The sequence below is a fragment of the Liolophura sinensis genome, chromosome 7 (genome assembly GCF_032854445.1).
Source record: "Liolophura sinensis isolate JHLJ2023 chromosome 7, CUHK_Ljap_v2, whole genome shotgun sequence".
Lineage (NCBI taxonomy): Eukaryota > Metazoa > Mollusca > Polyplacophora > Chitonida > Chitonidae > Liolophura > Liolophura sinensis.
The window spans coordinates 6,609,093-6,635,447 of NC_088301.1; the positions used below are offsets into that span (position 1 = coordinate 6,609,093).

The following is a 26,355-nucleotide window of genomic DNA, read 5'->3' on the forward strand; positions in this document are numbered from 1 at the left end:
TAAAACACCAATCAAATAAATACATAAATATACAGATGTTCTACCATACTCCCACACTTTTGCATTACTGATATAATATACAGATGTTCTACCATGCTCCCAGACTTTTGCATTACTGAATTAATATACAGGTGTGCTACCACACTCCCACACCTTTGCACAACTGTAATAATATACAGGTGTTCTACCATACTCCCACACTTTTGCATTACTGATATGATATACAGATGTTCTACCATGCCCCACACTTTTGCATTACTGAGTTAATACACAGGTGTGCTACCACACTCCCACACCTTTGCACAACTGTAATAATATACAGGTGTTCTATCATACTCCTACACCTTTGCTCTAATAAAATACTATACAAGTGTACTATCACACTCCCATACCTTTCACTACTGAAATAATCCTGTTTGTACATGTGCCTTTACTTTGAGAGTGTTTATTCATTGAAAAGGCCATATCTATGAAAAAAAGAGTGTGAGGGTTTGACTCTTAACATGATAGGTCGCCTTATGATGGTGCACAAAGAAAGAAATTTTATAAAATGTATACCGAAATGATGATCTCTGAGACTTTTTACGTGTAAGTCTGCAGATTAAAGAAATGTTTGAGGAAAACAAAACTTTTTGGTGGTAAACCATTAGATTTTTGGTCAATGTACTTGTTAGTTTAAATACAACTTGTTCAGTTTGCGTGCCCAAGTGCTTTCTGAAATTACAATGGCTCTAGTCATGGCCCTGATTAGCAGTACCTTGGTATACTGTGGGTGCAGTGTCTGATATCTTGAGGATGGTATTAGCACTAAACTGCATTTAACCCTACTATACAGATACACTGTCCTGTTGTTGATGAGATTACATGTATGTATCATGAGTGTACGGCTACATTCTCGCATACCTGGTCACATTCGTATTTTGTGTGTTCACCCAGATGTTCGACGCAGGATCCAGTTGCTGCAGGACTTTGAAATGCCGACAGTCAGCAGCTGTGTACAGGCATCTCAGGATGGAAATTATCTCTTTGTGACTGGTAAGTTCTCGCAGTAGATGCTGGCCTTTCAATCACTAGGACACGTGAGGCGATAGGTCAATCCTGGCCTTGGGCAGGGATTTTGTAGATTCACGCCCTCTCACTGCTTATGGCACCATGGTGACATACACTTTGCGATATGGCTGTTTGCGCAGTCCAGTGTTCAGGCGCCACCATGTTATCAGTTTTAACCAATCATGTGCGAGTTATTTCTGTACTATGAGAACATACCCGTTTCAGCTGAGATCAAAGGACTCTGTTTGGCCTTGTACGGCATGATGTTGGTGACACAATAAAAAATTGATTGTTGCAAAACAGATCAGAATAAAATGGCTGTTACATAGGTCTGTTACCACCCCAGTGCTGAAATAGTTAAGATTGTATTATTTGTATTATTTCCTGTAGAAAAAAAAATGCAACTATCTGAGGAGGTGTTTTACAAAACTAGCACATTGTTGTATCACAGGTGATGAATGCTGCTTCAGGTTTCACACTGAGATATAGATGCTGTGCAAAGACCACCTGTTTTATCTCTCTATCTCTCTCTGTTTGCTTGTCAGGAACGTACAAACCCCGGGTGCGATGTTATGACCTCAACCAGATGTCCATGAAGTTTGAGCGCTGTTTGGATGCAGATGTTGTCAAACTTCTGACCTTGTCTGAAGATTACACCAAGGTCAGTTTGACCAGTGGGTCACATTTGGTGTGGTTGCTCAGGGATAGTTGAATATGAATTTGGTTTAGGTTCCTTTAACTATTTGGACTATCTGTAAGCAGAGTGGTTACTTCTGTGGTGGTTTAACTAGCGTACCCAAGATTCCTTCTACTTAGAAGTAAAACTGATAGTCAAAGTTTTAGTCTTTCATCTTAAAAAGTATCATCTTCAAAAACAGCCATACAGTTAAAGTGAAGTCATTGACTTCACCCCAACAGTGCATTTTTAGAGGCAAATAAAGCTTATGAAATATTACTTTTGGAGAGGAAACTTTTTATTTTTCCAAAAAGATGTGTCATCTTACCTGCCAAATAAAAATGCCTTTCTAATAAAACTTGCAGGATCTGGCAAAACTTGTAGGTAATTTCCCCTATATGTCAATAAAGCAATGTCCATGTATCTATAAAGGTCTGAAGATTTCTACATCTTCATTGTAAGTAGCCTTAACTTGTCTTCCTTTCCAGCCATGCTTCTTACAGGCTGACCGCTTTGTGGAGTTCCATTCCCAGGGGGGTCGGTACTACAGGACGAGGCTGCCTAAGTATGGGCGGGACATGGCATACCACTCCCCCAGCTGTGACATGTACTTTGTGGGGGTCAGGTAATTGACTGAGGAGATCCTCTGTTCATACACTTTATGGGGGTCAGGTAATTGACTGAGAAACTTCTGTGTTGATATACTGGTTTAAATCGTGAGCAAGTATCAACATAAAAATATGTTGTTTATTTTCTTGTGATCACTCTTTTATTTTAATAGAAATTAATTCAACCCTTTGCTGTGTTCTTTTTTTCTAATTGTTCAACTATGTAGAGTAATGTTTTTTCAGTCAACAACAAGTTCTAGATGATGTTGATTGCTGTGATACATTTTTGACAGTCTTTTTGGCAATCTGTTACTCACTAATAATTTTCTCTTTCAGCTCTGAAATTTATAGGCTCAATCTGGAACAAGGTCGCTTTCTCAAGCCACTGGTTGCCTCGGCAACGTAAGTAATCCATTTTGAATTGAGAGTACCCAGTTAGGAGCAAATCACTAGCATGACATCCTGTGTTAAAAAACTAGACAAACAAATGTTTTCCAATTTCTGAGTTTGGTTTTGTTCATTGATTTATTAAACTTTCATGTACTTTATTAGTGCCAACAAGCTGTAAATCTTGCTGTCTGTCTGTTAGTCAGTAAAATTTTTGACATCTTATCTTTTAACATGGATTGATGGTTCAAAGACTTAATATCCTATTCTTTAACATGACCAGCTGTATCAAATTTTTAACAATTTTTTGTTGCAAGTTTGCGCTTGTCTTTCATTTTGATGTTTTCTTATTTACAGAGAGATAAGCTGCTGTGAGTTCAATCCTGTACATCACCTGTTTGCTTGTGGCACCAAAGAAGTGAGTGAGTTTCTATAGATACTCTTGCCATCACGTGATGTGTCGACGCTGGTTAGAGTGACCATCCCACAATATGTCATGTTTACACAAACGACCAGGACTATGCATATTTTAGCAACACGTAACTGCTAACACGTAAAGCAATATTAAGGATGGTAAAAAAAAAGCTGTGCATGTATTGGGTTCAGGTTTGGCTTCCACTTCACAATAATGCATACCATCATGGATGCCCTGTGTGCATGTTAATTACTGTAAATGATTTGGTTTCTTGTGTATTAGAACCAATTTTAAGGTAAATGTTATGGATGTTATTTCAAAGAGCACTCTGTGTATTGAGCTCCAGTTTGGCACACATGTTAAAGCAGAATAACATGAGGAGACGTTTCGTCTTTAATGCCCGGTGTGGACATTAATTATCGTATAGAACAAAATTCAGGACTTCGTCTGGGCTTTGTCACTTTTGTATTATGAGGTGATGTTCCATTATTGATATCCCGTCACTGTGTGCTTATTATTTACCATATAGTGCAAAATTCATGACTTAGTCTCCTGTGTATTACAATCAGTGGTCTGATAAAATCAGCTGAAGTTTTGCAGTCATGTGTCTCCAACAGCCTTTGATAGCCTTGCTTCAAAATCTGTCTTATATAAATCTATTACATTTGACACCTTCACATCTTCTTGGATCAGTGCACCCTTTTAGCTCGCCTGTACAAAGTAATGCGAGGTATTGTGAGAGGGGGACAAGTGGTGGTGTCAGTGGTGGTGTCCGATTAAGTTTTTTTTTGTTTTTTTTTAAGCTCCTGTATAATGGGTGCTCATACATGAAATGAAAGTAAGGTTTTTCTTTTAGCTCCTGTACATGTATAATGGGCTCTCATTTATTGATTGAAGGTTAAGATTTTTTATGTTTAGCTCTCTAGTCTAAGGTATGGTGTGTAAATGCACCTTCTCAGATGGAAGGTTAAGCTTTTTTTTTTTAAGCTCCTGTATAATGGCAATCATACATGGATCTCCAGCGTACAACAATAGAAAGTTATGTTGTTGTTTTTTTTGTATATTTCTTTTTGCCTGTGTACATCTACAAAGGGCCTACTGATAGAAGGTTGAACTGTTTTATTGGTTTTGATTTTATAGTCTTTGTGAATCTTTTTAATGATTTTGATAGACTTTCAATTCCAAAATTTGCAAGTTATATAAACTTCAATTTGTTTTCTGTAGTAAACATGTGCTCTAGAAATTGAGCCTTCATGCAGGGCAACAATTTCTTGTATACAGGGTTTCTCTGACTTTATGGACTGAAATTTATGGTCTTTACCAGATTTGTCATTTTTGTGATCACGAAAAGTTTCATGTAGGGCTACAATTTTTATGCACTACCTAGGAGAACAAGGAGGGTATTGGGTTCCTCTGGTGATTTTACCAGTTTCCTCTTTTGTGGACACACATTCAGATTGACTTCATTCTGTTCTCCTGTAAATACGGATTTCTACAAACCTTTCTTGTAGGGCTACAGTTTCTTATGCAATCACTTATCTAGATAAGCTTTTTGTCTCTCTGGTTACTTTACCAGATTTGTAGAGTGTAAGAATTTATATTAACGTGTACCAATTTGTCTGTAATATGCAGCATCTGTGGAAAGCTTTCCACATCTGTATTAGTACTAGCAGCCTGTGACACTGGCCGATGCATGTGCCTCCCTGTACAGTGACGAAATGTTTAAACCATCAACGCAGACAGTGACTATATAGTCAGCTGAGTATTGAAGAGCCCAAAATATGAAACATTTTGCCCCCTGATGTGGCTACATTTACATAATAAAGTTGATACGCTGAGGGTTTTGGGATTCAAGGTTTGTACCTAAATGAAATGCTTTTGTGTTTCTCATCACCTTGAGATCAAATCTAAAATCGTATTACATATAATTTTTGTGTGGATCTGATATTTCACCTAACTCTCAGATATATGATACAAATGCAGCGTCATTATGCAGGCTTTATCACAACATCAGGTTATTCGGGCTGGTGGAAATAGATAACCTATGTATAAATATGGCTGATGGTGTACAGAATGAACTAAAGATGATGGGTATACTTATATTGTCTTGTATATTATTCTTTCTGTATCGTTTACTGGAATATGATGTACGTTACAGTGCTTTCATAGACATAAAATATATTGCCAGAATGATGATAACTGGCTGACTTCATTGGTGAAATGAACTGATTACAATTAGCCAACAGGGATGTGGTAAGAAAACTTGTGTTTTGAATCTGTATGTTATCCAGTGTATACAAGTATGCTATATTTTTATCTTCAGGGTCAGGTGGAGTGCTGGGACCCCAGGACAAGAACTCGGGCTGGGGTGTTAGACTGTGCACTCAGCTCTCATATAGAGGACATGGAGTAAGTTTCTGGGTTGGGATTCAGCAGGGTGGGGATTCGTCAGCAGGCGTTTACTGTGGCAGTGCGAGAAGTTTACCACTGAGAAAGCTTGATTGTCAATTATTTAGTTGCCTATTACTGTTTCTGAATACAATGTCTGCCTAGTGTGAAAAAACACACTGTGCTTTCTAGAACTATAATTTCAGTCATGATAATAATTTAAAATTTGCATGATTATACTGTATTTTTTTTATTTGCTTCTTAACTTTATTTTTTAGTGAACAATTTTTTCCCATGTTTATATTTATTTGGTTGGAATTTCAGAGTAAACACTATCCCATCCATTACCTCTCTCAAGTACAGGGATGGCCTTAACTTGGCTGTGGGGACCAGTACTGGACATGTAAGTAATGTGATCTTATAGTTAGCATTGCCTGAGGGACCAATAAGGGTCATGTTAGTTATGTGATCTTATAGTTAGCATTGCCTGGAGGACCAGTATGGGACATGTAAGTTATGTGATCTTATAGTTAGCATTGCCTGAGGGACCAATAAGGGTCATGTTAGTTATGTGATCTTATAGTTAGCATTGCCTGGAGGACCAGTAGGGGACATGTAAGTTATGTGATCTTATAGTTAGCATTGCCTGGGGGACCAGTATGGGACATGTAAGTAATGTGATCTTATAGTTAGCATTGCCTGGAGGACCAGTAGGGGACATGTAAGTTATGTGTATCTAATAGTTAGCGTTGCCAGGGGGACCAGTAGGGGACATGTAAGTTATGTGATCTTATAGTTAGCATTGCCTGGGGGACCAGTAGGGGACATGTAAGTTATGTGATCTTATAGTTAACATTGCCTGGAGGACCAGTAGGGGACATGTAAGTTATGTGATCTTATAGTTAGCATTGCCTGGAGGACCAGTAGGGGACATGTAAGTTATGTGATCTAATAGTTAGCGTTGCCAGGGGGACCAGTAGGGGACATGTAAGTAATGTGATCTCATAGTTAGCATTGCCTGGGGGACCAGTATGGGACATGTAAGTTATGTGATCTTATAGTTAGCATTGCCTGGGGGACCAGTAGGGGACATGTAAGTTATGTGATCTAATAGTTAGCATTGCCTGGAGGACCAGTATGGGACATGTAAGTTATGTGATCTTATAGTTAACATTGCCTGGGGGACCAGTATGGGACATGTAAGTTATGTGATCTAATAGTTAGCATTGCCTGGGGGACCAGTATGGGACATGTAAGTTATGTGATCTAATAGTTAGCATTGCCTGGAGGACCAGTATGGGACATGTAAGTTATGTGATCTAATAGTTAGCATTGCCTGGGGGACCAGTATGGGACATGTAAGTTATGTGATCTTATAGTTAGCATTGCCTGGGGGACCAGTATGGGACATGTAAGTTATGTGATCTAATAGTTAGCGTTGCATGGGGGAGCCCAGTATTAGGCCTAGTAAGTTATGTGATCTTATAGTTAGCGTTGCCGGAGGGACCAGTAGGGGACATGTCAGTAATGTGATCTAATAGTTAGCGTTACCGGGAAGGACCAGTAGGGGACATGTAAGTTATGTGATCTCATAGTTAGCATTGCGCGGGGGAACCAGTATTGGGCTAGTAACTTAAGTCATCTAATAGTTAGCGTTGCCGGGGGAACCAGTATGGGGCGTGTAAGTTATGTGATGTAATAGTTAGCGTTGCCTGAGGGAATTGGTACAGGGCATGGAAGTTATGTGATCCAACAGCTAACATTGCCATGGGACCAGTATGGGACATGTAAGTCAAGTGATCCAACAGCTAACATTGCCATGGGGGACCAGTATGGGACATGTAAAGTCATGTGATCCAAGAGCTAACATTGCCATGGGGACCAGTATGGGACATAGAGATTAGCAGTTAACATTGCCATGGAGACCAAGTTTTTCACATAAAAATGGCAACTGTTTAGGCGTATTCTGTGTGCCGCTCGTTTTGCCTGTTTGTGTCTCAGCAGTTGTTGTTGTATTTTCAGATTCTCCAGTACTGACATACGCTCCGACAAGCCCATGTTAGTGAAGGACCATCAGTATGGACTGCCCATCAAATCTATAGCATTTCCAAGAGTCACAAGACTTGGTCCTCTCTAATCGCATCCTGAAAATCTGGAACAGGCATACGGTATTAACTACTGTATATGTTTTTCTGCTGTCTGAAGAGATATGATTCTTTGTTCAACTTTCCCCAACAAGCCTTAATGTTTCAGAGATCAATCACAGTCGCACAAGAAAACATCCATGATTGTTATTCTTGATGGCTTCTGTGCAACTTGAAAATGCAAAATCACCCGAAAAAGCAAAAGTCACCCAAAAATGGAAAATAATTGGAAGGGTTTGTAAGATCACCTGAATTTGTAAAAACATTACCTGAAAATGTGAACTGTTTGTTACCCAAAAAACAATACACTTAACCCCAAATGGGCAAACTTAACCGGATTTGTTAAAAAGTTAACCGATAATGTGAAACCATCTTAGTGGTTCCTTACTTTAATGTAGTCTGAAATCTCTTTCCAACAGACAACCCTCTTTGATAGGGCTTTACAACAGACAACCCTCTTTGATAGGGCTTTCTAACTGGCATCCCTCTTTGATAGGGCTTTCCAACGGACAACCCTCTTTGATCGGCCTTTCCAACGGACAACCCTCTTTGATAGGCCTTTCCAACAGACAACCCTCTTTGATAGGGCTTTCCTGTAGACAACCCTCTTTGATAGGGCTTTCCAGCAGACAACCCATTTTGATAAGACAGTCATTCTTTTCTGTGTAAAACGCATATGAGCCTCTCCATTTCCCCAGCACCACACCCATCTGACCTGACTTATAAGCCTCTCCATTTCCCCAGCACCCCACCCATCTGACCTGGCTCATAAGCCTCTCCATTTCCCCAGCACCCCACCCATCTGACCTGGCTCATAAGCCTCTCCATTTCTCCAGCACCCCACCCATCTGACCTGGCTTATAAGCCTCTCCATTTCCCCAGCACCACACCCATCTGACCTGGCTTATAAACCTCTCCATTTCCCCAGCACCCCACCCATCTGATCTGGCTTATAAGCCTCTCCATTTCCCCAGCACCACACCAATCTGACGTGGCTTATAAGCCTCTCCATTTCCCCAGCACCCCATAAGCCTCTCCATTTCCCCAGCACCACACCAATCTGACCTGGCTTATAAGCCTCTCCATTTCCCCAGCACCCCACCCATCTGATCTGGCTTATAAGCCTCTCCATTTCCCAGCACCCGCACCCATCTGATCTGGCTGATAAGCCTCTCCATTTCCCCAGCACCACACCCATCTGATCTGGCTTATAAGCCTCTCCATTTCCCCATCACCCCACCCATCTGATCTGGCTTATAAGCCTCTCCATTTCCCCAGCACCACACCCATCTGATCTGGCTTATAAGCCTCTCCATTTCCCCAGCACCACACCCATCTGACCTGGGTTATAAGCCTCTCCATTTCTCCAGCACCCCACCCGTCAGACCTGGCTTATAAGCCTTTCCATTTCCCCAGCACCCCACCCATCTGACTTGGCTTATAAGCCTCTCCATATCCCCAGCACCCCACATCTGACCTGGCTCATAAGCCTCTCCATTTCTCCAGCACCCACCCATCTGACCTGGCTTATAAGCCTCCCCATTTCCCCAGGCACCACACCCATCTGACCTGGCTAATAAGCCTCTCCATTTCCCCAGCCCCCCACCCTATCTGTCATGGCTTATAAGCCTCTCCACTTTCCCCATCACCCCACCCATCTGATCTGGCTCATAAACCTCTCCATTTCCCCAGCCCCCCCCCCCCCCCCACCCCACCTATCTGTCATGGCTTATATGGTGATATTTTTGTGAACGGTTTCTTTTCCTGGTGTGAGCAGGCAGACTTCAACATTGGTTTTAATTTTTAATTTTCTAAATAATCTCTAGATTAAAGAGAATTGAGACAAATTGGTCACAACTTGGAACCACCAGGATTGTAAGAAAACCATTACCTGTGTAGTCTATTCCGAACCACCAGGATTGTAAGAAAACTATTACCCATCTAGGCTGTTTTGAACCACCAGGATTGTAGGAAAACCATTACCTGTGTAATGTGTTCTGAACCACCAGGATTGTAAGAAAACCATTACCTGTGTAATCTGTTCTGAACCCAACAGGGTTTTAAGAAAACCATTACCTGTGTAATCTGTTTTGAACCACCAGGATTTTAAGAAAACCATTACCTGTGTAGTCTATTCTGAACCACCAGGATTGAAAGAAAACTATAACCCGTCTAGTCTGTTTTGAACCACCAGGATTGTAGGAAAACCATTACCTGTGTAATCTGTTCTGAACCACCAGGATTGTAGGAAAACCATTACCTGTGTAATCTGTTCTGAACACCTGTGTAATCTGTTCCTGGATAGCAGGATTGTAAGAAAACCATTACCTGTGTAGTCTATTCTGAACCACCAGGATTGTAAGAAAACCATTACCTGTGTAATCTGTTCTGAACCACCAGGATTGTAAGAAAACCATTACCTGTGTAATCTGTTCTGGACCACCAGGATTGTAAGAAAACCATTACCTGTGTAATCTGTTTTGAACCACCAGGATTGTAAGAAAACCATTACCTGTGTAATCTGTTCTGTAATCTGTTCACCGATATTGTAAGAAACCCATTACCTGTGTGCATGTAGTCTATTCTGAAAAAAAAATATGGAAATCACTAATACATTTTGGAATTTAGTTGTTGAACAGTAGAGTGACATACTGGAAATCCAGTGCAGTAAAAGTACCCAAATCAATAATTAAAACATGTAATGTTTCTTGTTTTCCCCCCCAGGGCAAGGCCTTCACAGCCGTGGAACCTGGCACTGCACTGAACGACCTCTGTGTGTTCCACAACACAGGCTTACTGTTCATGGCTAACGAGGCACCCAAAGTCTTAGCCTATTACATACCCGTAAGTAGTTGTCATCATCACAGTAGCCGTGCTGATATTGTGAGAGACTGGAAAAAATGCATGTGGTCTTGCCAATGTGGAAGGTTTTTGCGTTATAGGCGATGTTAATATTATATTGTTATATATGGGCAAGCTGATACAAAAAAAATCCAAAATGGAATAAAAATAAAATTGAAAATCCTACTTTTTACTTGTATTTTGTGTGATGTTGATGTTTTATGATATTCCTGTTTTTCAAGGCTTTACAGTTATGTAAATATGTCGTTAAAAGGAAAAAAAATTGCTGAGGTAGTTCACATTTTGCAGTGTTGATGATTTTCAAGTTTTATTTCTATACCCTCTTTTGACATTGAGAAAAGATTTATTCTGCACGTAAAACAACGATTTAAATTGGTGTTCCCTTGGCTCTCATTTGAATTAACATGTATATTGAGGGTGGTTTAGGATTTATGTCAAAGGGGTGGAATGAAAGACTTTGATACAGTTCTCAGGAAAATCTTGAAGTCTTAAAAGAACAGACCACCTTTGAATAAAGTAAGCATCATTGCAAAAGGCTACAGACTTGTATTTCACATCTGGGATAGTTGGTTAAGCCCGGCGATTTCCGTGAGCCATAAAACTGACATTCAAACTGACTGAAAAATCCTTGAATATGATGTTAAACAACAGTGAAATTAATAAATGAATGAAAGGCCATTTCGTGGTGATTCCTAAATCAATTCATGATATCGTCATTTTTTGTCTTGACAGTTAATAAAATACGAATTTTTTGGGGACTTCCTAGACAACATTGAACAATCATTGAAGTCACCAGATTCTTTTTTGCTGCTAAACATGGTGTTAATGCTGGTATATTTCTATGTTCAACATGAATATAGATGAGCTACTGCAGGTACATCTACGCATGTATTTGTATTGTAATGATGTGAAATAAAGGACTGCGTGGCCGAGTGGTCAGACTGAGCCTGCTAGCTTAGTCCAGTGACCCAGGAGGTCACCCTGGCTTCCTTTCCAGTCGTAATATGTGAAGATGAGTTAGGAAGTTATGCCTCTAATGCTTTTTGACAGTTCGGCCTCATTTGTGGCTATTATAATATTATGTAAGTGATGGACGATGTCATGTGTTCATAAGGCAAAAGTGTGTTATCACTTTATCCTTCAAAATATAAATAATAATTTTAATAGACTGCAAATTTTTGTACAGTTTGGGATAGCAAATCATACTGTCTAAATCCTTGGTTACCCCTGCTTGTAGAGAGCAGAGGCTTTTACAGTGGAGTAGCTCTTACAGTCATAAAGTTTATGTATCCATGTCAGCATGAAATTGTCTGCTTACACTTATGGCAGGCTGTTGCTTTACATTTCAGGGACTTGGGACAGCGCCGAAATGGTGTGCCTTTCTGGATAACATTACAGAGGAGTTGGAGGAGACTGCTTCCTCTATAGGTAAATACAGACACATCAACAGCATCAGTGTAACTACAATGAGGTTTGCAAGGATAAAACTTTGTGTTGTGCCAACAGTATGAGATACAGGCGCAGACTGTCGGGCAGGCATAAATTCTGTAGTATTGCTACATTTCTTGGAAATGACAAAGTTAATATCAAAGGCAACCAGGGTTCAAGCTCAGGTCGTTTTGTACCAAGGACTTTAAAAATGGTACTTGCTGCTAACTAGCTTTGGCAGCATGGATTCACCTTGCCAGAACCTATGTACACATACCTAATGACTCTTCATCATTATATGGCTGAAAAATTGCATGACGTTTAACCCCATACATTCATACATACATACCTACAAAGTTAATAAGAAACAGGGATGCCTGTTGTGTCCTGAAGGCATTAAGTTCCCTTCTAATCATGACCTTTGTTTTACAATAACGACACCATGAAATATAAGCTTGGAACTTATCAATAAATATCTAGTTATGTCAAATTTCCTAAAATTCTTCCCCCCCCCCCCCCAAAAGTGTGTAAATGTCATAAAATATTAATTTTGGAGCTACAAGTTATAATATCATCCTAGCTTAACTTTTAAACAAAACTCAAAACATCTTCAATTTTTTAGGATCAGCAGAACTCTCAGAATTAGACAAAATGGGTAACTTTGGCATGGACGAAAGTTTAGGTCATTTACTGTAATATTGAGTTGTTGTTTTTGTGACATGTCTGTTGTATACTACACGCACATGTATCTCTCTTGGCAGTTTATGATGATTACAAATTTGTAACAAGACGAGAACTGGACGATCTTGGCCTCTCTCACCTGATTGGCTCCAGTCTGTTACGAGCGTACATGCATGGCTTTTTCATGGACATGCGTCTATACAACAAGGTATGATAGTACCCCAATTCCTCAACCTTTTCGCATATGAAAGAGCAACTTTCAGTGCAATTTATGAACCTTTATGATGTTATTTTGAAGACAAAATTACATTGTTTATGTGGGCCAATTTCAGGGCTTCACAAAAAATATTACTTTACCAGTCTACACAAAATAATGCTTTAAGAATATGCCTGAATAAACACCTTGAAAACACGGGAAAAGATTGAAGAATGACAGTACTCTGTACATGTACATACACGTAGGCCTACCTGGTGAAATTGCTGACAAATTTGGGATACATTTATACTAATCAGGGGTTAAAATGTTTGGTCATTCCCTCATTCTTAAGAATTCAAACTAAAAATGATGACCTGAATTTGAGGCCAGATCATCAAAAAGATGACTTTAGACCGTGCATAATTTCATTCACTTAGTTGATTGTTTGTTTTTTGTCAACTTAATGGCAGTTTTACAATGTCTCTAAATGGAATCTAATACATTTCTTAAATCATATTGGAAGATCTTAATTTTTATAAAAGTCATCACTCTGAAGAGCTCGAAATATCAAAAATTTTTACCCCTGTACTTTGTACAGCGTAAATACATGTACTAAAATCAATACGTAGTGGAATTTAGAAGAAAATACACAAAGTTCTTTGAAGCTGGTTACTCCTGCCCACACATGTTTAGGGGCCTGAAGGTGGTTACTCTTGCTCACACATGTTCAGGGGCCTGAAGCTGGTTACTCTTGCCTGCACACGTTCAGGCTGGCATGAAGCTGGTTACTCCTGCCCACACATGTTCAGGGGCCTGAAGCTGGTTACTCTTGCTCACACATGTTCAGGGGCCTGTTTCACGAAGTGCACATAGCGCTACGTTAACATAACTACGATAGCAGTGTAATACCTATAGTTCCGGTCGCCATGGAAGTTAAGTACATGTAATGTTATGTCCACTTCATGAAAAGGGCGCGTGCAAATCAAGTATACAATGTAGATTTCATGTTGATAGATTTCATATTTCATCTGAAATATTGCCAGTGTGGTGTTGAGCCATAATCATTCATTCATTAAGCTAGATAGATGGGAAGTTTGAACATAAAACTTCCTGTAGTGCACATGTGCATATAGAGGGTTTTGCAGGACCTTTGCATGTCTCTATTGTTGTTATTATTATTATTACTATTTATTATTGTTATTATACTTTGCACATTTTGTTCTGTTATTGGGTACTTAATAGGCCAAGTCCATAGCTGATCCCTTTGCCTATGAGGAATACAGGAAGAGTAAAATACGAGAGAAGATAGAGCATGCTAGAGAGAACCGTGTTCGACTCAAGGTAAGATTTTGTAGACATCATGCCCTATTTGGCATTAGAGTTGCAGGCTTCAGAGTTGGTTTCTGTATATTCAGTTCTGAATAACTTTGAGCCCCCTGAATACCAACTTATCTGTGTAACTGTTAACATTACATGTATGTGAGTAATCATAGCCCATAAGGGCCCCTCCATGGGCAAGCTGCCAGGCTGTGTCCAGATCCGAAGCAGTGAGATCGTATGTGCTTGAACATAACAGCGTATCAGCGTCAGCCTTTAATTACAGATGCACCTTGGTATGGTACCTGGTACCTGCCCGCCATCATATTAGCGATATATTCTGGAATACTGCTTAAATAAATAAATAACCTTTAGTTACAAAAAATAAGAATATGGTTCTGTTTTGTTGAAATGGTGAAAAAAATAAATATTGTACAGCAATATTTATTGTACAGCAGTATTTATTGTATAGCAGTATTATTGTACAGCAGTATTTATTGTATAGCAGTATTTATTGTACAGCAGTATTGTATAGCAGTATTTATTGTACAGCAATATGTATTGTACTGCAGTATTTATTGTACGTGTATATATAATTTCTTCTGCAGAAACTGCCTCGAGTGAACAGAATGTTGGCGGAGAAGCTAGTGGAGCAGGAAGAGAATCCTGGCTTTGGCAAGAAGGGAAAGAAGGTGAGTTGGGAGGGGGGCAGGGGAAGTTGAGCATGTGTGTGAGGTTGTCGTACAGGTGATGGGGTTGTAGGGTGGCATGTTTGGGGTATCTTCTATCTGTCCAGGCTAAATATAGATGCAAGATGTTGCCATGGATATCCAAAATTTGACTATTATAATTAGCTAATACGAACGCAGTGAGGTGAGGCCAAAGGCTGAGGCGAGCTAAGAATGGCCTATAGGCAAGGTGTAAGCTAAATACATTTACCTGACCTATTCGTGAGGCACGGTAAATGTGACCACGGAACTTCGGTTTCTTAGATAGCTGCTGTGTTGAAAGAACTATGGGAAAATAGCAAGAAAGTGTCATCTGCACCAGAATCTAAAAATGATCAGCACTGCACACTTATAATTTCACAGCCCTATGGCACACAATCACCATTAATCTTTTAGACAGCATTTTCTTTCTAGGCCATTTTTAGTCAAAGTTGGTGTAAGAGACCAAAGGCGAAAACGCAAAAAAGTTCAGCATGAAGGCATCCTAGCAATCACGTGCAAATCAGCGATCGGCTGCAACAGACTTTCAAGTTTCACATCACTCAGTTGAGACTAAATTAATGCTTTTCAAATGGAAAGCTTTACTAGATGTTTTACTCAGTCACAAACTAACTTCCCTTTTTATTGATTTATTTTTTTGTTAAGGTAAAGACAGTACACAACATAACTTATGCTGTAGGCAAAAAAAAAAACAGTACAAAAATCGAATTGTTTAGTTCCTTTCATTGACATGTTGTCAATGACCTTATATTTCATTAACAATTTATTTCAGTTACCTCACACTCGATTGATAAAATGAGTAAACATTTATCCAAAAGAAGTAGAGACATGAGTGCATGCAGACAGACAGTGAAAAATGCATTGTGCAGCAAGTGAAGTGTAAATGACATCTGATGATATATTTCAGGCGGGAAGTGAAATGAGGTTCATTGAAGAGATTTTATTATCGGCATTTCTACATGTATACGTCAATATCATTTCAGACAAATGTCCCGATTTTCTCCTGTCATAATGCTGTCCATTGTCGTAGTCAAACACCCTTTGGTACGGCGTAAAACTTCAATCAAATAAATAAATCAATCAAATACACCCGTTATATAATCAGTATAAATAATATACATGTATTTCAGTTTATTACAAACTTGTTTTCATCTCTACCTGTTTCTTTTTTTGTTTAATTTCATGAGCCATATACATTACAGGTTTTGAAATCAGATCACCAATAATTATCCAGTCTATTAGAAAGCCTTTTACAGGTTTTGGCGCACATCCTGCGATTTTGTTCATAGTTCACGTATGTGTGATTATCCAGTCTATTAGAATGCCTTTTACAGGTTTTGGAGCACATCCTGCGATTTTGTTCATAGTTCACATGTGTGTAATTATCCAGTCTATGAGAAAGCCTTTTACAGGTTTTGCAGCACATCCTGCGATTTTGTTCATAGTTCACGTATGCGTAATTATCCAGTCTATTAGAAAGCCTTTTACAGGTTTTGGAGCACATCCTGCGATTTTGTTCATAGTTCACATATGTGTAATTATCCAGTCTATGAGAAAGCCTTTTACAGGTTTTGCTGCACATCCTGCGATTTTGTTCATAGTTCACGTATGTGTGATTATCCAGTCTATTAGAAAGCCTTTTACAGGTTTTGGAGCACATCCTGCGATTTTGTTCATAGTTCACATATGTGTAATTATCCAGTCTATTAGAAAGCCTTTTACAGGTTTTGGAGCACATCCTGCGATTTTGTTCATAGTTCACGTATGTGTGATTATCCAGTCTATGAGAAAGCCTTTTACAGGTTTTGCTGCACATCCTGCGATTTTGTTCATAGTTCACGTATGCGTAATTATCCAGTCTATTAGAAAGCCTTTTACAGGTTTTGGAGCACATCCTGCGATTTTGTTCATGGTTCACGTATGTGTGATTATCCAGTCTATTAGAAAGCCTTTTACAGGTTTTGGAGCACATCCTGCGATTTTGTTCATAGTTAATGTATGTGTAATTATCCAGTCTATGAGAAAGCCTTTTACAGGTTTTGGAGCACATCCTGCGATTTTGTTCATAGTTAATGTATGTGTAATTATCCAGTCTATGAGAAAGCCTTTTACAGGTTTTGCTGCACATCCTGCGATTTTGTTCATAGTTCATGTATGCGTAATTATCCAGTCTATGAGAAAGCCTTTTACAGGTTTTGCTGCACATCCTGTGATTTTGTTCATAGTTCATGTATGCATAATTATCCAGTCTGTGAGAAAGCCTTTTACAGGTTTTGCAGCACATCCTGCGATTTTGTTCATAGTTCATGTATGCGTAATTATCCAGTCTATGAGAAAGCCTTTTACAGGTTTTGCAGCACATCCTGTGATTTTGTTCATAGTTCATGTATGTGTAATTATCCAGTCTATGAGAAAGCCTTTTACAGGTTTTGGAGCACATCCTGCGATTTTGTTCATAATTCACGTGTGTGTGATTATCCAGTCTGTGAGAAAGCCTTTTACAGGTTTTTGAGCACATCCTGCGATTTTGTTCATAGTTCACATATGTGTAATTATCCAGTCTATTAGAAAGCCTTTTACAGGTTTTGGAGCACATCGTGAGATTTTGTTCATAGTTCACGTATGTGTGATTATCCAGTCTGTGAGAAAGCCTTTTACAGGTTTTGCAGCACATCCTGCGATTTTGTTCATAGTTCACGTATGTGTGATTATCCAGTCCATTTAGAAAGCCTTTTACAGGTTTTGGAGCACATCCTGCGATTTTGTTCATAGTTCACGTATGTGTAATTATCCAGTCCATGAGAAAGCCTTTTACAGGTTTTTGAGCACATCCTGCGATTTTGTTCATAGTTCACGTATGTGTAATTATCCAGTCTATTAGAAAGCCTTTTACAGGTTTTTGAGCACATCCTGCGATTTTGTTCATGGTTCACGTACGTGTGATTATCCAGTCTGTGAGAAAGCCTTTTACAGGTTTTGCTGCACATCCTGCGATTTTGTTCATAGTTCACGTATGTGTGATTATCCAGTCTATGAGAAAGCCTTTTACAGGTTTTGGAGCACATCCTGCGATTTTGTTCATAGTTCACATATGCGTAATTATCCAGTCTATGAGAAAGCCTTTTACAGGTTTTGGAGCACATCCTGCGATTTTGTTCATGGTTCACGTATGTGTGATTATCCAGTCTATTAGAAAGCCTTTTACAGGTTTTGGAGCACATCCTGCGATTTTGTTCATAGTTAATGTATGTGTAATTATCCAGTCTATGAGAAAGCCTTTTACAGGTTTTGGAGCACATCCTGCGATTTTGTTCATAGTTAATGTATGTGTAATTATCCAGTCTATGAGAAAGCCTTTTACAGGTTTTGCTGCACATCCTGCGATTTTGTTCATAGTTCATGTATGCGTAATTATCCAGTCTATGAGAAAGCCTTTTACAGGTTTTGCTGCACATCCTGTGATTTTGTTCATAGTTCATGTATGCATAATTATCCAGTCTGTGAGAAAGCCTTTTACAGGTTTTGCAGCACATCCTGCGATTTTGTTCATAGTTCATGTATGCGTAATTATCCAGTCTATGAGAAAGCCTTTTACAGGTTTTGCAGCACATCCTGTGATTTTGTTCATAGTTCATGTATGTGTAATTATCCAGTCTGTGAGAAAGCCTTTTACAGGTTTTGGAGCACATCCTGCGATTTTGTTCATAGTTCACGTGTGTGTGATTATCCAGTCTGTGAGAAAGCCTTTTACAGGTTTTTGAGCACATCCTGCGATTTTGTTCATAGTTCACATATGTGTAATTATCCAGTCTATTAGAAAGCCTTTTACAGGTTTTGGAGCACATCGTGAGATTTTGTTCATAGTTCACGTATGTGTGATTATCCAGTCTGTGAGAAAGCCTTTTACAGGTTTTGCAGCACATCCTGCGATTTTGTTCATAGTTCACGTATGTGTGATTATCCAGTCCATTTAGAAAGCCTTTTACAGGTTTTGGAGCACATCCTGCGATTTTGTTCATAGTTCACGTATGTGTAATTATCCAGTCCATGAGAAAGCCTTTTACAGGTTTTTGAGCACATCCTGCGATTTTGTTCATAGTTCACGTATGTGTAATTATCCAGTCTATTAGAAAGCCTTTTACAGGTTTTTGAGCACATCCTGCGATTTTGTTCATGGTTCACGTACGTGTGATTATCCAGTCTGTGAGAAAGCCTTTTACAGGTTTTGCTGCACATCCTGCGATTTTGTTCATAGTTCACGTATGTGTGATTATCCAGTCTATGAGAAAGCCTTTTACAGGTTTTGGAGCACATCCTGCGATTTTGTTCATAGTTCACATATGTGTAATTATCCAGTCTATGAGAAAGCCTTTTACAGGTTTTGGAGCACATCCTGAGATTTTGTTCATAGTTCATGTATGTGTAATTATCCAGTCTATGAGAAAGCCTTTTACAGGTTTTGCTGCACATCCTGCGATTTTGTTCATAGTTCACGTATGCGTAATTATCCAGTCTATTAGAAAGCCTTTTACAGGTTTTGGAGCACATCCTGCGATTTTGTTCATAGTTCACGTATGTGTGATTATCCAGTCTATTAGAAAGCCTTTTACAGGTTTTGCTGCACATCCTGCGATTTTGTTCATAGTTAATGTATGTGTAATTATCCAGTCTATGAGAAAGCCTTTTACAGGTTTTGGAGCACATCCTGCGATTTTGTTCATAGTTAATGTATGTGTAATTATCCAGTCTATGAGAAAGCCTTTTACAGGTTTTGGAGCACATCCTGCGATTTTGTTCATAGTTCATGTATGCGTAATTATCCAGTCTATGAGAAAGCCTTTTACAGGTTTTGCTGCACATCCTGCGATTTTGTTCATAGTTCATGTATGCGTAATTATCCAGTCTGTGAGAAAGCCTTTTACAGGTTTTGCAGCACATCCTGCGATTTTGTTCATAGTTCATGTATGCGTAATTATCCAGTCTGTGAGAAAGCCTTTTACAGGTTTTGGAGCACATCCTGTGATTTTGTTCATAGTTCATGTATGCGTAATTATCCAGTCTGTGAGAAAGCCTTTTACAGGTTTTGCAGCATATCCTGCGATTTTGTTCATAGTTCACGTATGTGTGATTATCCAGTCTGTGAGAAAGCCTTTTACAGGTTTTTGAGCACATCCTGCGATTTTGTTCATAGTTCACATATGTGTAATTATCCAGTCTATTAGAAAGCCTTTTACAGGTTTTGGAGCACATCGTGCGATTTTGTTCATGGTTCACGTATGTGTGATTATCCAGTCTGTGAGAAAGCCTTTTACAGGTTTTGCAGCACATCCTGCGATTTTGTTCATGGTTCACGTATGTGTGATTATCCAGTCCATTTAGAAAGCCTTTTACAGGTTTTGCAGCACATCCTGCGATTTTGTTCATAGTTCACGTATGTGTAATTATCCAGTCCATGAGAAAGCCTTTTACAGGTTTTTGAGCACATCCTGCGATTTTGTTCATAGTTCACGTATGTGTAATTATCCAGTCTATTAGAAAGCCTTTTACAGGTTTTTGAGCACATCCTGCGATTTTGTTCATGGTTCACGTACGTGTGATTATCCAGTCTGTGAGAAAGCCTTTTACAGGTTTTGCAGCATATCCTGCGATTTTGTTCATAGTTCACATATGTGTAATTATCCAGCCTATGAGAAAGCCTTTTACAGGTTTTGGAGCACATCCTGCGATTTTGTTCATAGTTCATGTATGCGTAATTATTTTATAATATGTAATATACTAATTAGAATGTTAATGTGCAAATTATGGATATAACAGTTTCCTGTTAGAGCTGCAAACATGGACAGTAATCACTGAAGTATAAGGCTGTAAGCCTGAAAAGAGTATTAGCCACCCAAGTTTAAGACATAAGACCATCCAGACTGATCTATACAGGTGGTGGTAGCTTAACATGGATGTTACCAGTTTGAGTTCACAGCCTGCAACGAATTATTATATCAAAGCAAAGGATCTATGTTTTGACAAGGTTTATATCATACATGGCGTACCAGAAATCTAGGATCACATTTCAGTGACTTCTTTCCCTCTCTGACCATATGTGGGAAGGTCTGTCAGCAACCTGCGTATGGTCGTAGCTTTCTCCAGGGCTCTGCCTGGTTTCCTCCCGGCATAATGCTGGTCACTGTTGACTAAAGGGAGTAGGGCATAAAGCATCAATCAAATAAAAAATAAATAAATAAATCAGTGACTTCTCAAATTATTATTTTTTTCCCTGTTGGCCCCATTTTAATTATCCATGCTGTAGAAGGCTGTGAGTCTGATGGAACAGCTAATTATAAGCGAAAGACTTTTCCCCGATAATAGCCAAGCAAACAGCGTTTAAAGAGCAGAAAAATTGAAGAATGGAGAAATGCACCACATGCAACACACATATAAGTATTTGATAAATTCTTTGGTTACTATTTCAGCTACTGTAAATATAGATAATAGTTTAGTTATAATTTGCCTAAAACTGTATAGATGTATATGTAGGCCTACACACTACCTTTGGCCTTTAGGCCTATTTCATAGTATTAATTATTTTAAATGAATATCTATTCTAGGTATCTATTAAAGTCATGTATTTTGTCCACATTGCATTGTCCACAAGAAAAGAAGATCTGACTGTCTGATCTTCAGTCACTATAATATTTATAAATTGACTTTGTAATGCTAATGTGGATTTTGTAATGCTAATGTGGATTTTGTAAGGCTAATGTGGACTTTGTAAGGCTAATGTTTCATGGTTGTGAGCTGGTTCATGCTTTACCATACATAAGAGATTGTACTTAATAATGCTTCAGATCTGAATGGGGTGGGAGAATTCAAAAGAAAAGCACAAATTGGTAAATCTGAATTTATGATTTGTTTTCAGGAGCCAGTAGGAAGTTTATTGAAGGATGACCGTTTCTCAGCCATGTTCCAAAACCCTGACTTTCAAGTGGACACAGAGAGTGAGGAGTACAAGCTGCTTAACCCTGTGGTCTCCAAGCTGGACAAGCAGAGGATGAAAAAACACAAACTGCCACCTGGTGGCCAGCAGTTTGAGGAAGTGGAGGTAACTGTATTTTATAACAAAATTTATGACTATTTTATGGTACGGTACACATATAGTTAGGGCTTTTTTACCAGCTCTGAGATGGGTTGGCCATGTTCCCAGTTTAGCCATGTTTCCCACGTCAATCTTTCTGAATCGTTACAATCACAAACATGGAATGCGATACTGTTGTCTGTGCTGCTCTCGTAGTCCCAATGTTGTACACCACAAAAAGAGGCGTCCTGTGATCTTAAAGTACTTCTGAATTCATATCACCGCATTATGCTGGAATAATAAAGACCATAGCATCGCAGTTAACATAAATGTAACCGACTCGGACCGTATCAGAACTTTACCAACCGCCATCTTCGAATCATGTGACTCCATTCCTACTCTCCCCAAAATGAAGATCATCTCCTTTTTCACAATAGTTGATTATACGTAGGGTTCCTTTCTGTTCATTAAGATACAAATTAAAGACTCTCAAATAATTTGTCAATCACCGTTTAGATTGTGTACGTCTCATTGGTTTCAATCAAATCATTCCACGAGTTTATAATTTTTTGATGAAGCCAAGTGCAGCCAACTCAAATTTAAAATGACGGTCAGCAGAGTTTGGCTTATTGCCGATGTAATAGGTATGTTTGTTTAAATTCTGATGGAAAGGTCTTTATTATTCACAAATAACTAGGTTATATGAAGTAAAAGTTACTGAAGGATTACAGGAAACATTTTTTGGTAGCGTACAGCTTCGACACGTTGTGGACAGCACGTGCAAAACATCAGTGTTACCGGTTTAGTGAATGAAAGAGAACAGATCTGTATATCTGCAAATTAAGTTGGGAAGAATGAAACAGATCTCAAATCTAGCTGTTTACAACAATCCGACAGTAATATGAGAATTTCGAAATGCTGAAATTTTAAAGTGAGAAATTGACATTCCCCTCCACCCCCACCCCAAAAAAGCCTGCAAACTTGACTTCTGGATGCTTCAGTGAAAGTTAATGAATCGGCAGTGCTGTATGATATGGTTTGTAAACAAACTTCATGGTAAATGTCAGAACACAAATGAATGAAATGTGAAAGGAACGTGTGTTTGATCGTCATAATTTGACCTTGTTTTGACCTTGGGATCACAGGGTGGGCAAAGCGATGGAAGTCCCGATGATGATGAGGACAGTAGCAGCAATGATGAAGATGAGAGGGCGTGGAAGGCTGAACTCAAAAAGCAGCACCGCCTCTTAAGAACGGAAAAGCGACTGAGGCGTCACCATGACGACGAGAGTACCTCACAGAAGCCCAAATTCTATGAGATCAAGGAAGGGGCAGAATTCAAAAGCTTAAAAGATAAAAGTAAACAGTCAAAAGTATTGAAGTGAGTACAAGGACATTGAGTAGCAAGTTAATTACGACTGTTTACATTTTTATGTCTTAGACTAACGTGCTGTTACATAAAATAACTTGTATCATAGTGTTTGTTTGCACAGGTCTGACAGCAACCTGCAGATGGTCATGGGTTTCCCCAGGCTGCCCAGTTTCCTCCCACCAAATAAATAAACAAATTTACGTGTACAAGAGACCAATTTTCCGACAACATACCGTTGATTAGCCATGACGTGTTTAGACATTCATGTCATCACTGGCACATTGGCATGTAAGAAATGTCATGATAGTTAGTAGTATTTTTAAGGGAGCAATCATCATGAAAATGTAATACTTATTTGAGTTCATCCTTGGTGGAGCAGAAAGTGTAATGTATGTGACAGGGTATGTGGTGGGCCTTGGACATGTTGGAAACTGAGAAAAGCTATTGAAATTGAGAGTGACCTTTCCAGGCCTTAAAACCAAGTGGTTTTGTGGTTGGGTATGGAAATTGAGAGTGACCTTTCTAGGCCTTGAAAACCAAGTGGTTTTGTGGTTGGGAATGGAAATTGAGAGTGACCTTTCCAGGCCTTGAAAACCAAGTGGTTTTGTGGTTTGGTATGGAAATTGAGAGTGACTTTTCCAGGCCTTGAAAACCAAGTGGTTTTGTGGTTGGGTATGGAAATTAAGAGTACAGGGGACAAACAACTTGAGGTATTAATGACTGTCTATACATGGACATGTAGTGTGAAGACTTTCTCTTAGAAAAATTTGTTTCCCAGCATCTGTTAGATTGCTTAATTAACTGCTGTATTTGGGAGAAATTAGATCATTTTCCATTGCTCTAAGCTTGTATGACTACAAATATTTATTCCAAGTAGCCTGGAAAATGTGAATATTGGCTCTGGGAAAAGCAGTGTAGGAAGTAGTTTGTATGGCTACAGCCGTTTGACCCTTCTAGATTATTATAGGTGTAGCTTGATGGACTGAAATACATAAAAGAAAATATGTATTTGTGTGAAACACTGTATTTCCCCTACTGAAAAATTTGGCCTCTAAAAATACACTTTGAGAGGCATATAAAGCCAATATTTGACTTTTGCTGAAAAAATAATCAAACTTCACTAATATGCTCTGTATATGGTGGATGAATCCAGCTATCCGAATCCAGAAAACTGTGTCACTTTAACTTAAGATGAAATACACCAGATTAATGTACTTTTACCATGGTAAATCTAGAGCCAAAAATTTGTAGCCCATATGAAAATGACCGATTTGTTAAGTATTAAATACTTCATCGTCCAAATGAGGAACATCCCCATAAAGGAGCTACCCTAATTCCTCGACCCTTTCAACCACCACTGCAACTAATATTTTGAAACATTCTGAGATAACTTTGGGTTGTAGAGAAATGTTTTGTGCAGTTTTCTGAAGCTTGGATCTTTATTGACACAAGAAAATCGATCGAATCGCACAGAAAAATGTGCTTCAGCGGTTGAAAAGGGGGAAGATTTACAGTATTAAAAATGGGAAAAACTAGTATTCAATCACTGATGGATTGATTGAGGGGTTGTTTAAAGGAGAAGAAAACGATGTAAATATCAGATGAAAGAGTGTGAAAAGTCATTTACAATTATTGTCTTTTTTCTTTCAGGAGAAAAGAGTATTAGAAAATATTTTTGTATAACGGGTAGTTGACACCACATCTTGGTCTATATCGCCTACACATTATAATGTTGTAAATAAGGATGTGGTGCATGTCTATTATTTAAATCAATGTAAGTTTGTTGTCTATATCCAAAGACATTAAATTTTGATTACAAAAATATTTATGAATATATTTAAAAATATAAATGATTAAAATTCAGGTTGAACATATTTGTTACATCCTCATTTAAAACATTATTATGACAACATATAAAAAGGGGTGGTCCCAAATACCCACCATACAAAAATTATTTTCAAATGAATTTTTCTCATGAGAATTCAAAAAACAAAGACCATATATATAACTCTTTCATCTGAACTTCATGTAATTTTTATGTTTTCCCCACGTTCAGTGCTCTGCTCAAGAATACGTCGCTTTAATGTATATGTAATGGGACGGTGGTCATGGTGGAGGAAAATGGGGGTGCCTGGAGCTAATCATTGGCCTTTTTGTAGTATCTGGAGTTAAGCATTGGCCTTTTTGTAGTACCTGGAGTTAAGCACTGGCCTTTTTAAAGTACCTGAAGTTAAGCACTGGCCTTTTTGTAGTACCTGGAGTTAAGCACTGGCCTTTTTGTAGTACCATGGAGTTAATCATTGGCATTTTGTAGTACCATGGAGTTAATCATTGGCATTTTGTAGTACCTGGAGTTAATCATTGGCGTTTTGTAGTACCATGGAGTTAATCATTGGCATTTTGTAGTACCATGGAGTAAATCATTGGCATTTTGTAGTACCTGAAGTTAATCATTGGCATTTTGTAGTACCTGGAGTTAATCATTGGCGTTTTGTAGTACCTGGAGTTAATCATTGGCGTTTTGTAGTACCATGGAGTTAATCATTGGCATTTTGTAGTACCATAGAGTTAATCATTGGCATTTTGTAGTACCTGGAGTTAATCACTGGCCTTTTTGTAGTACCTGGAGTTAAGCATTGGCCTTTTTGTAGTACCTCGAGATAATCATTGGCCTTTTTGTAGTACCTGGAGTTAAGCATTGGCCTTTTTGTAATACCTGGAGTTAGTCATTGGCCTTTTTGTAGTACCTGGAGGTAAGCATTGGTCTTTTTGTTATACCTGACAAACTACTTAAAGCTTCTGCCGAAACAGTACGATCTGGACTAGAACATGTGACCTCATGGGTCAATGGCATGACGTTGGCAGCAAGTCAGTGCTTTAAGCATCTGAGCCAGCAAGTGATCGAAGTGTTGTATGTTTACAGGAAGAGTTTAGCTGAGAGACTGGAGGATGAAGTGGACCAATCAGAGATCAGGCAGGCTGGCAACTCCATTGGCAACAAGGAACTCACCTTCTCACTGAAAAAGGTACATGTAAT

At 38.8% G+C, this 26,355-nt stretch overlaps 1 protein-coding gene across 1 annotated transcript in view; it reads left to right on the forward strand.

Moving 5' to 3' along the window:
• The window catches only part of LOC135470426 (nucleolar protein 10-like), a 31,551-nt gene that overhangs the window by 2,861 nt on the left and 2,335 nt on the right, over positions 1 to 26,355 (forward strand). The window contains 17 exon segments of the mRNA XM_064749362.1: positions 937 to 1,035; positions 1,596 to 1,711; positions 2,215 to 2,351; positions 2,671 to 2,736; positions 3,079 to 3,139; positions 5,460 to 5,545; positions 5,849 to 5,947; positions 7,556 to 7,625; positions 7,627 to 7,692; positions 10,393 to 10,512; positions 11,880 to 11,958; positions 12,720 to 12,847; positions 14,078 to 14,176; positions 14,761 to 14,844; positions 21,791 to 21,973; positions 23,092 to 23,327; positions 26,242 to 26,344. Coding sequence (XP_064605432.1) covers positions 937 to 1,035; positions 1,596 to 1,711; positions 2,215 to 2,351; positions 2,671 to 2,736; positions 3,079 to 3,139; positions 5,460 to 5,545; positions 5,849 to 5,947; positions 7,556 to 7,625; positions 7,627 to 7,692; positions 10,393 to 10,512; positions 11,880 to 11,958; positions 12,720 to 12,847; positions 14,078 to 14,176; positions 14,761 to 14,844; positions 21,791 to 21,973; positions 23,092 to 23,327; positions 26,242 to 26,344 — 1,832 coding nt within the window.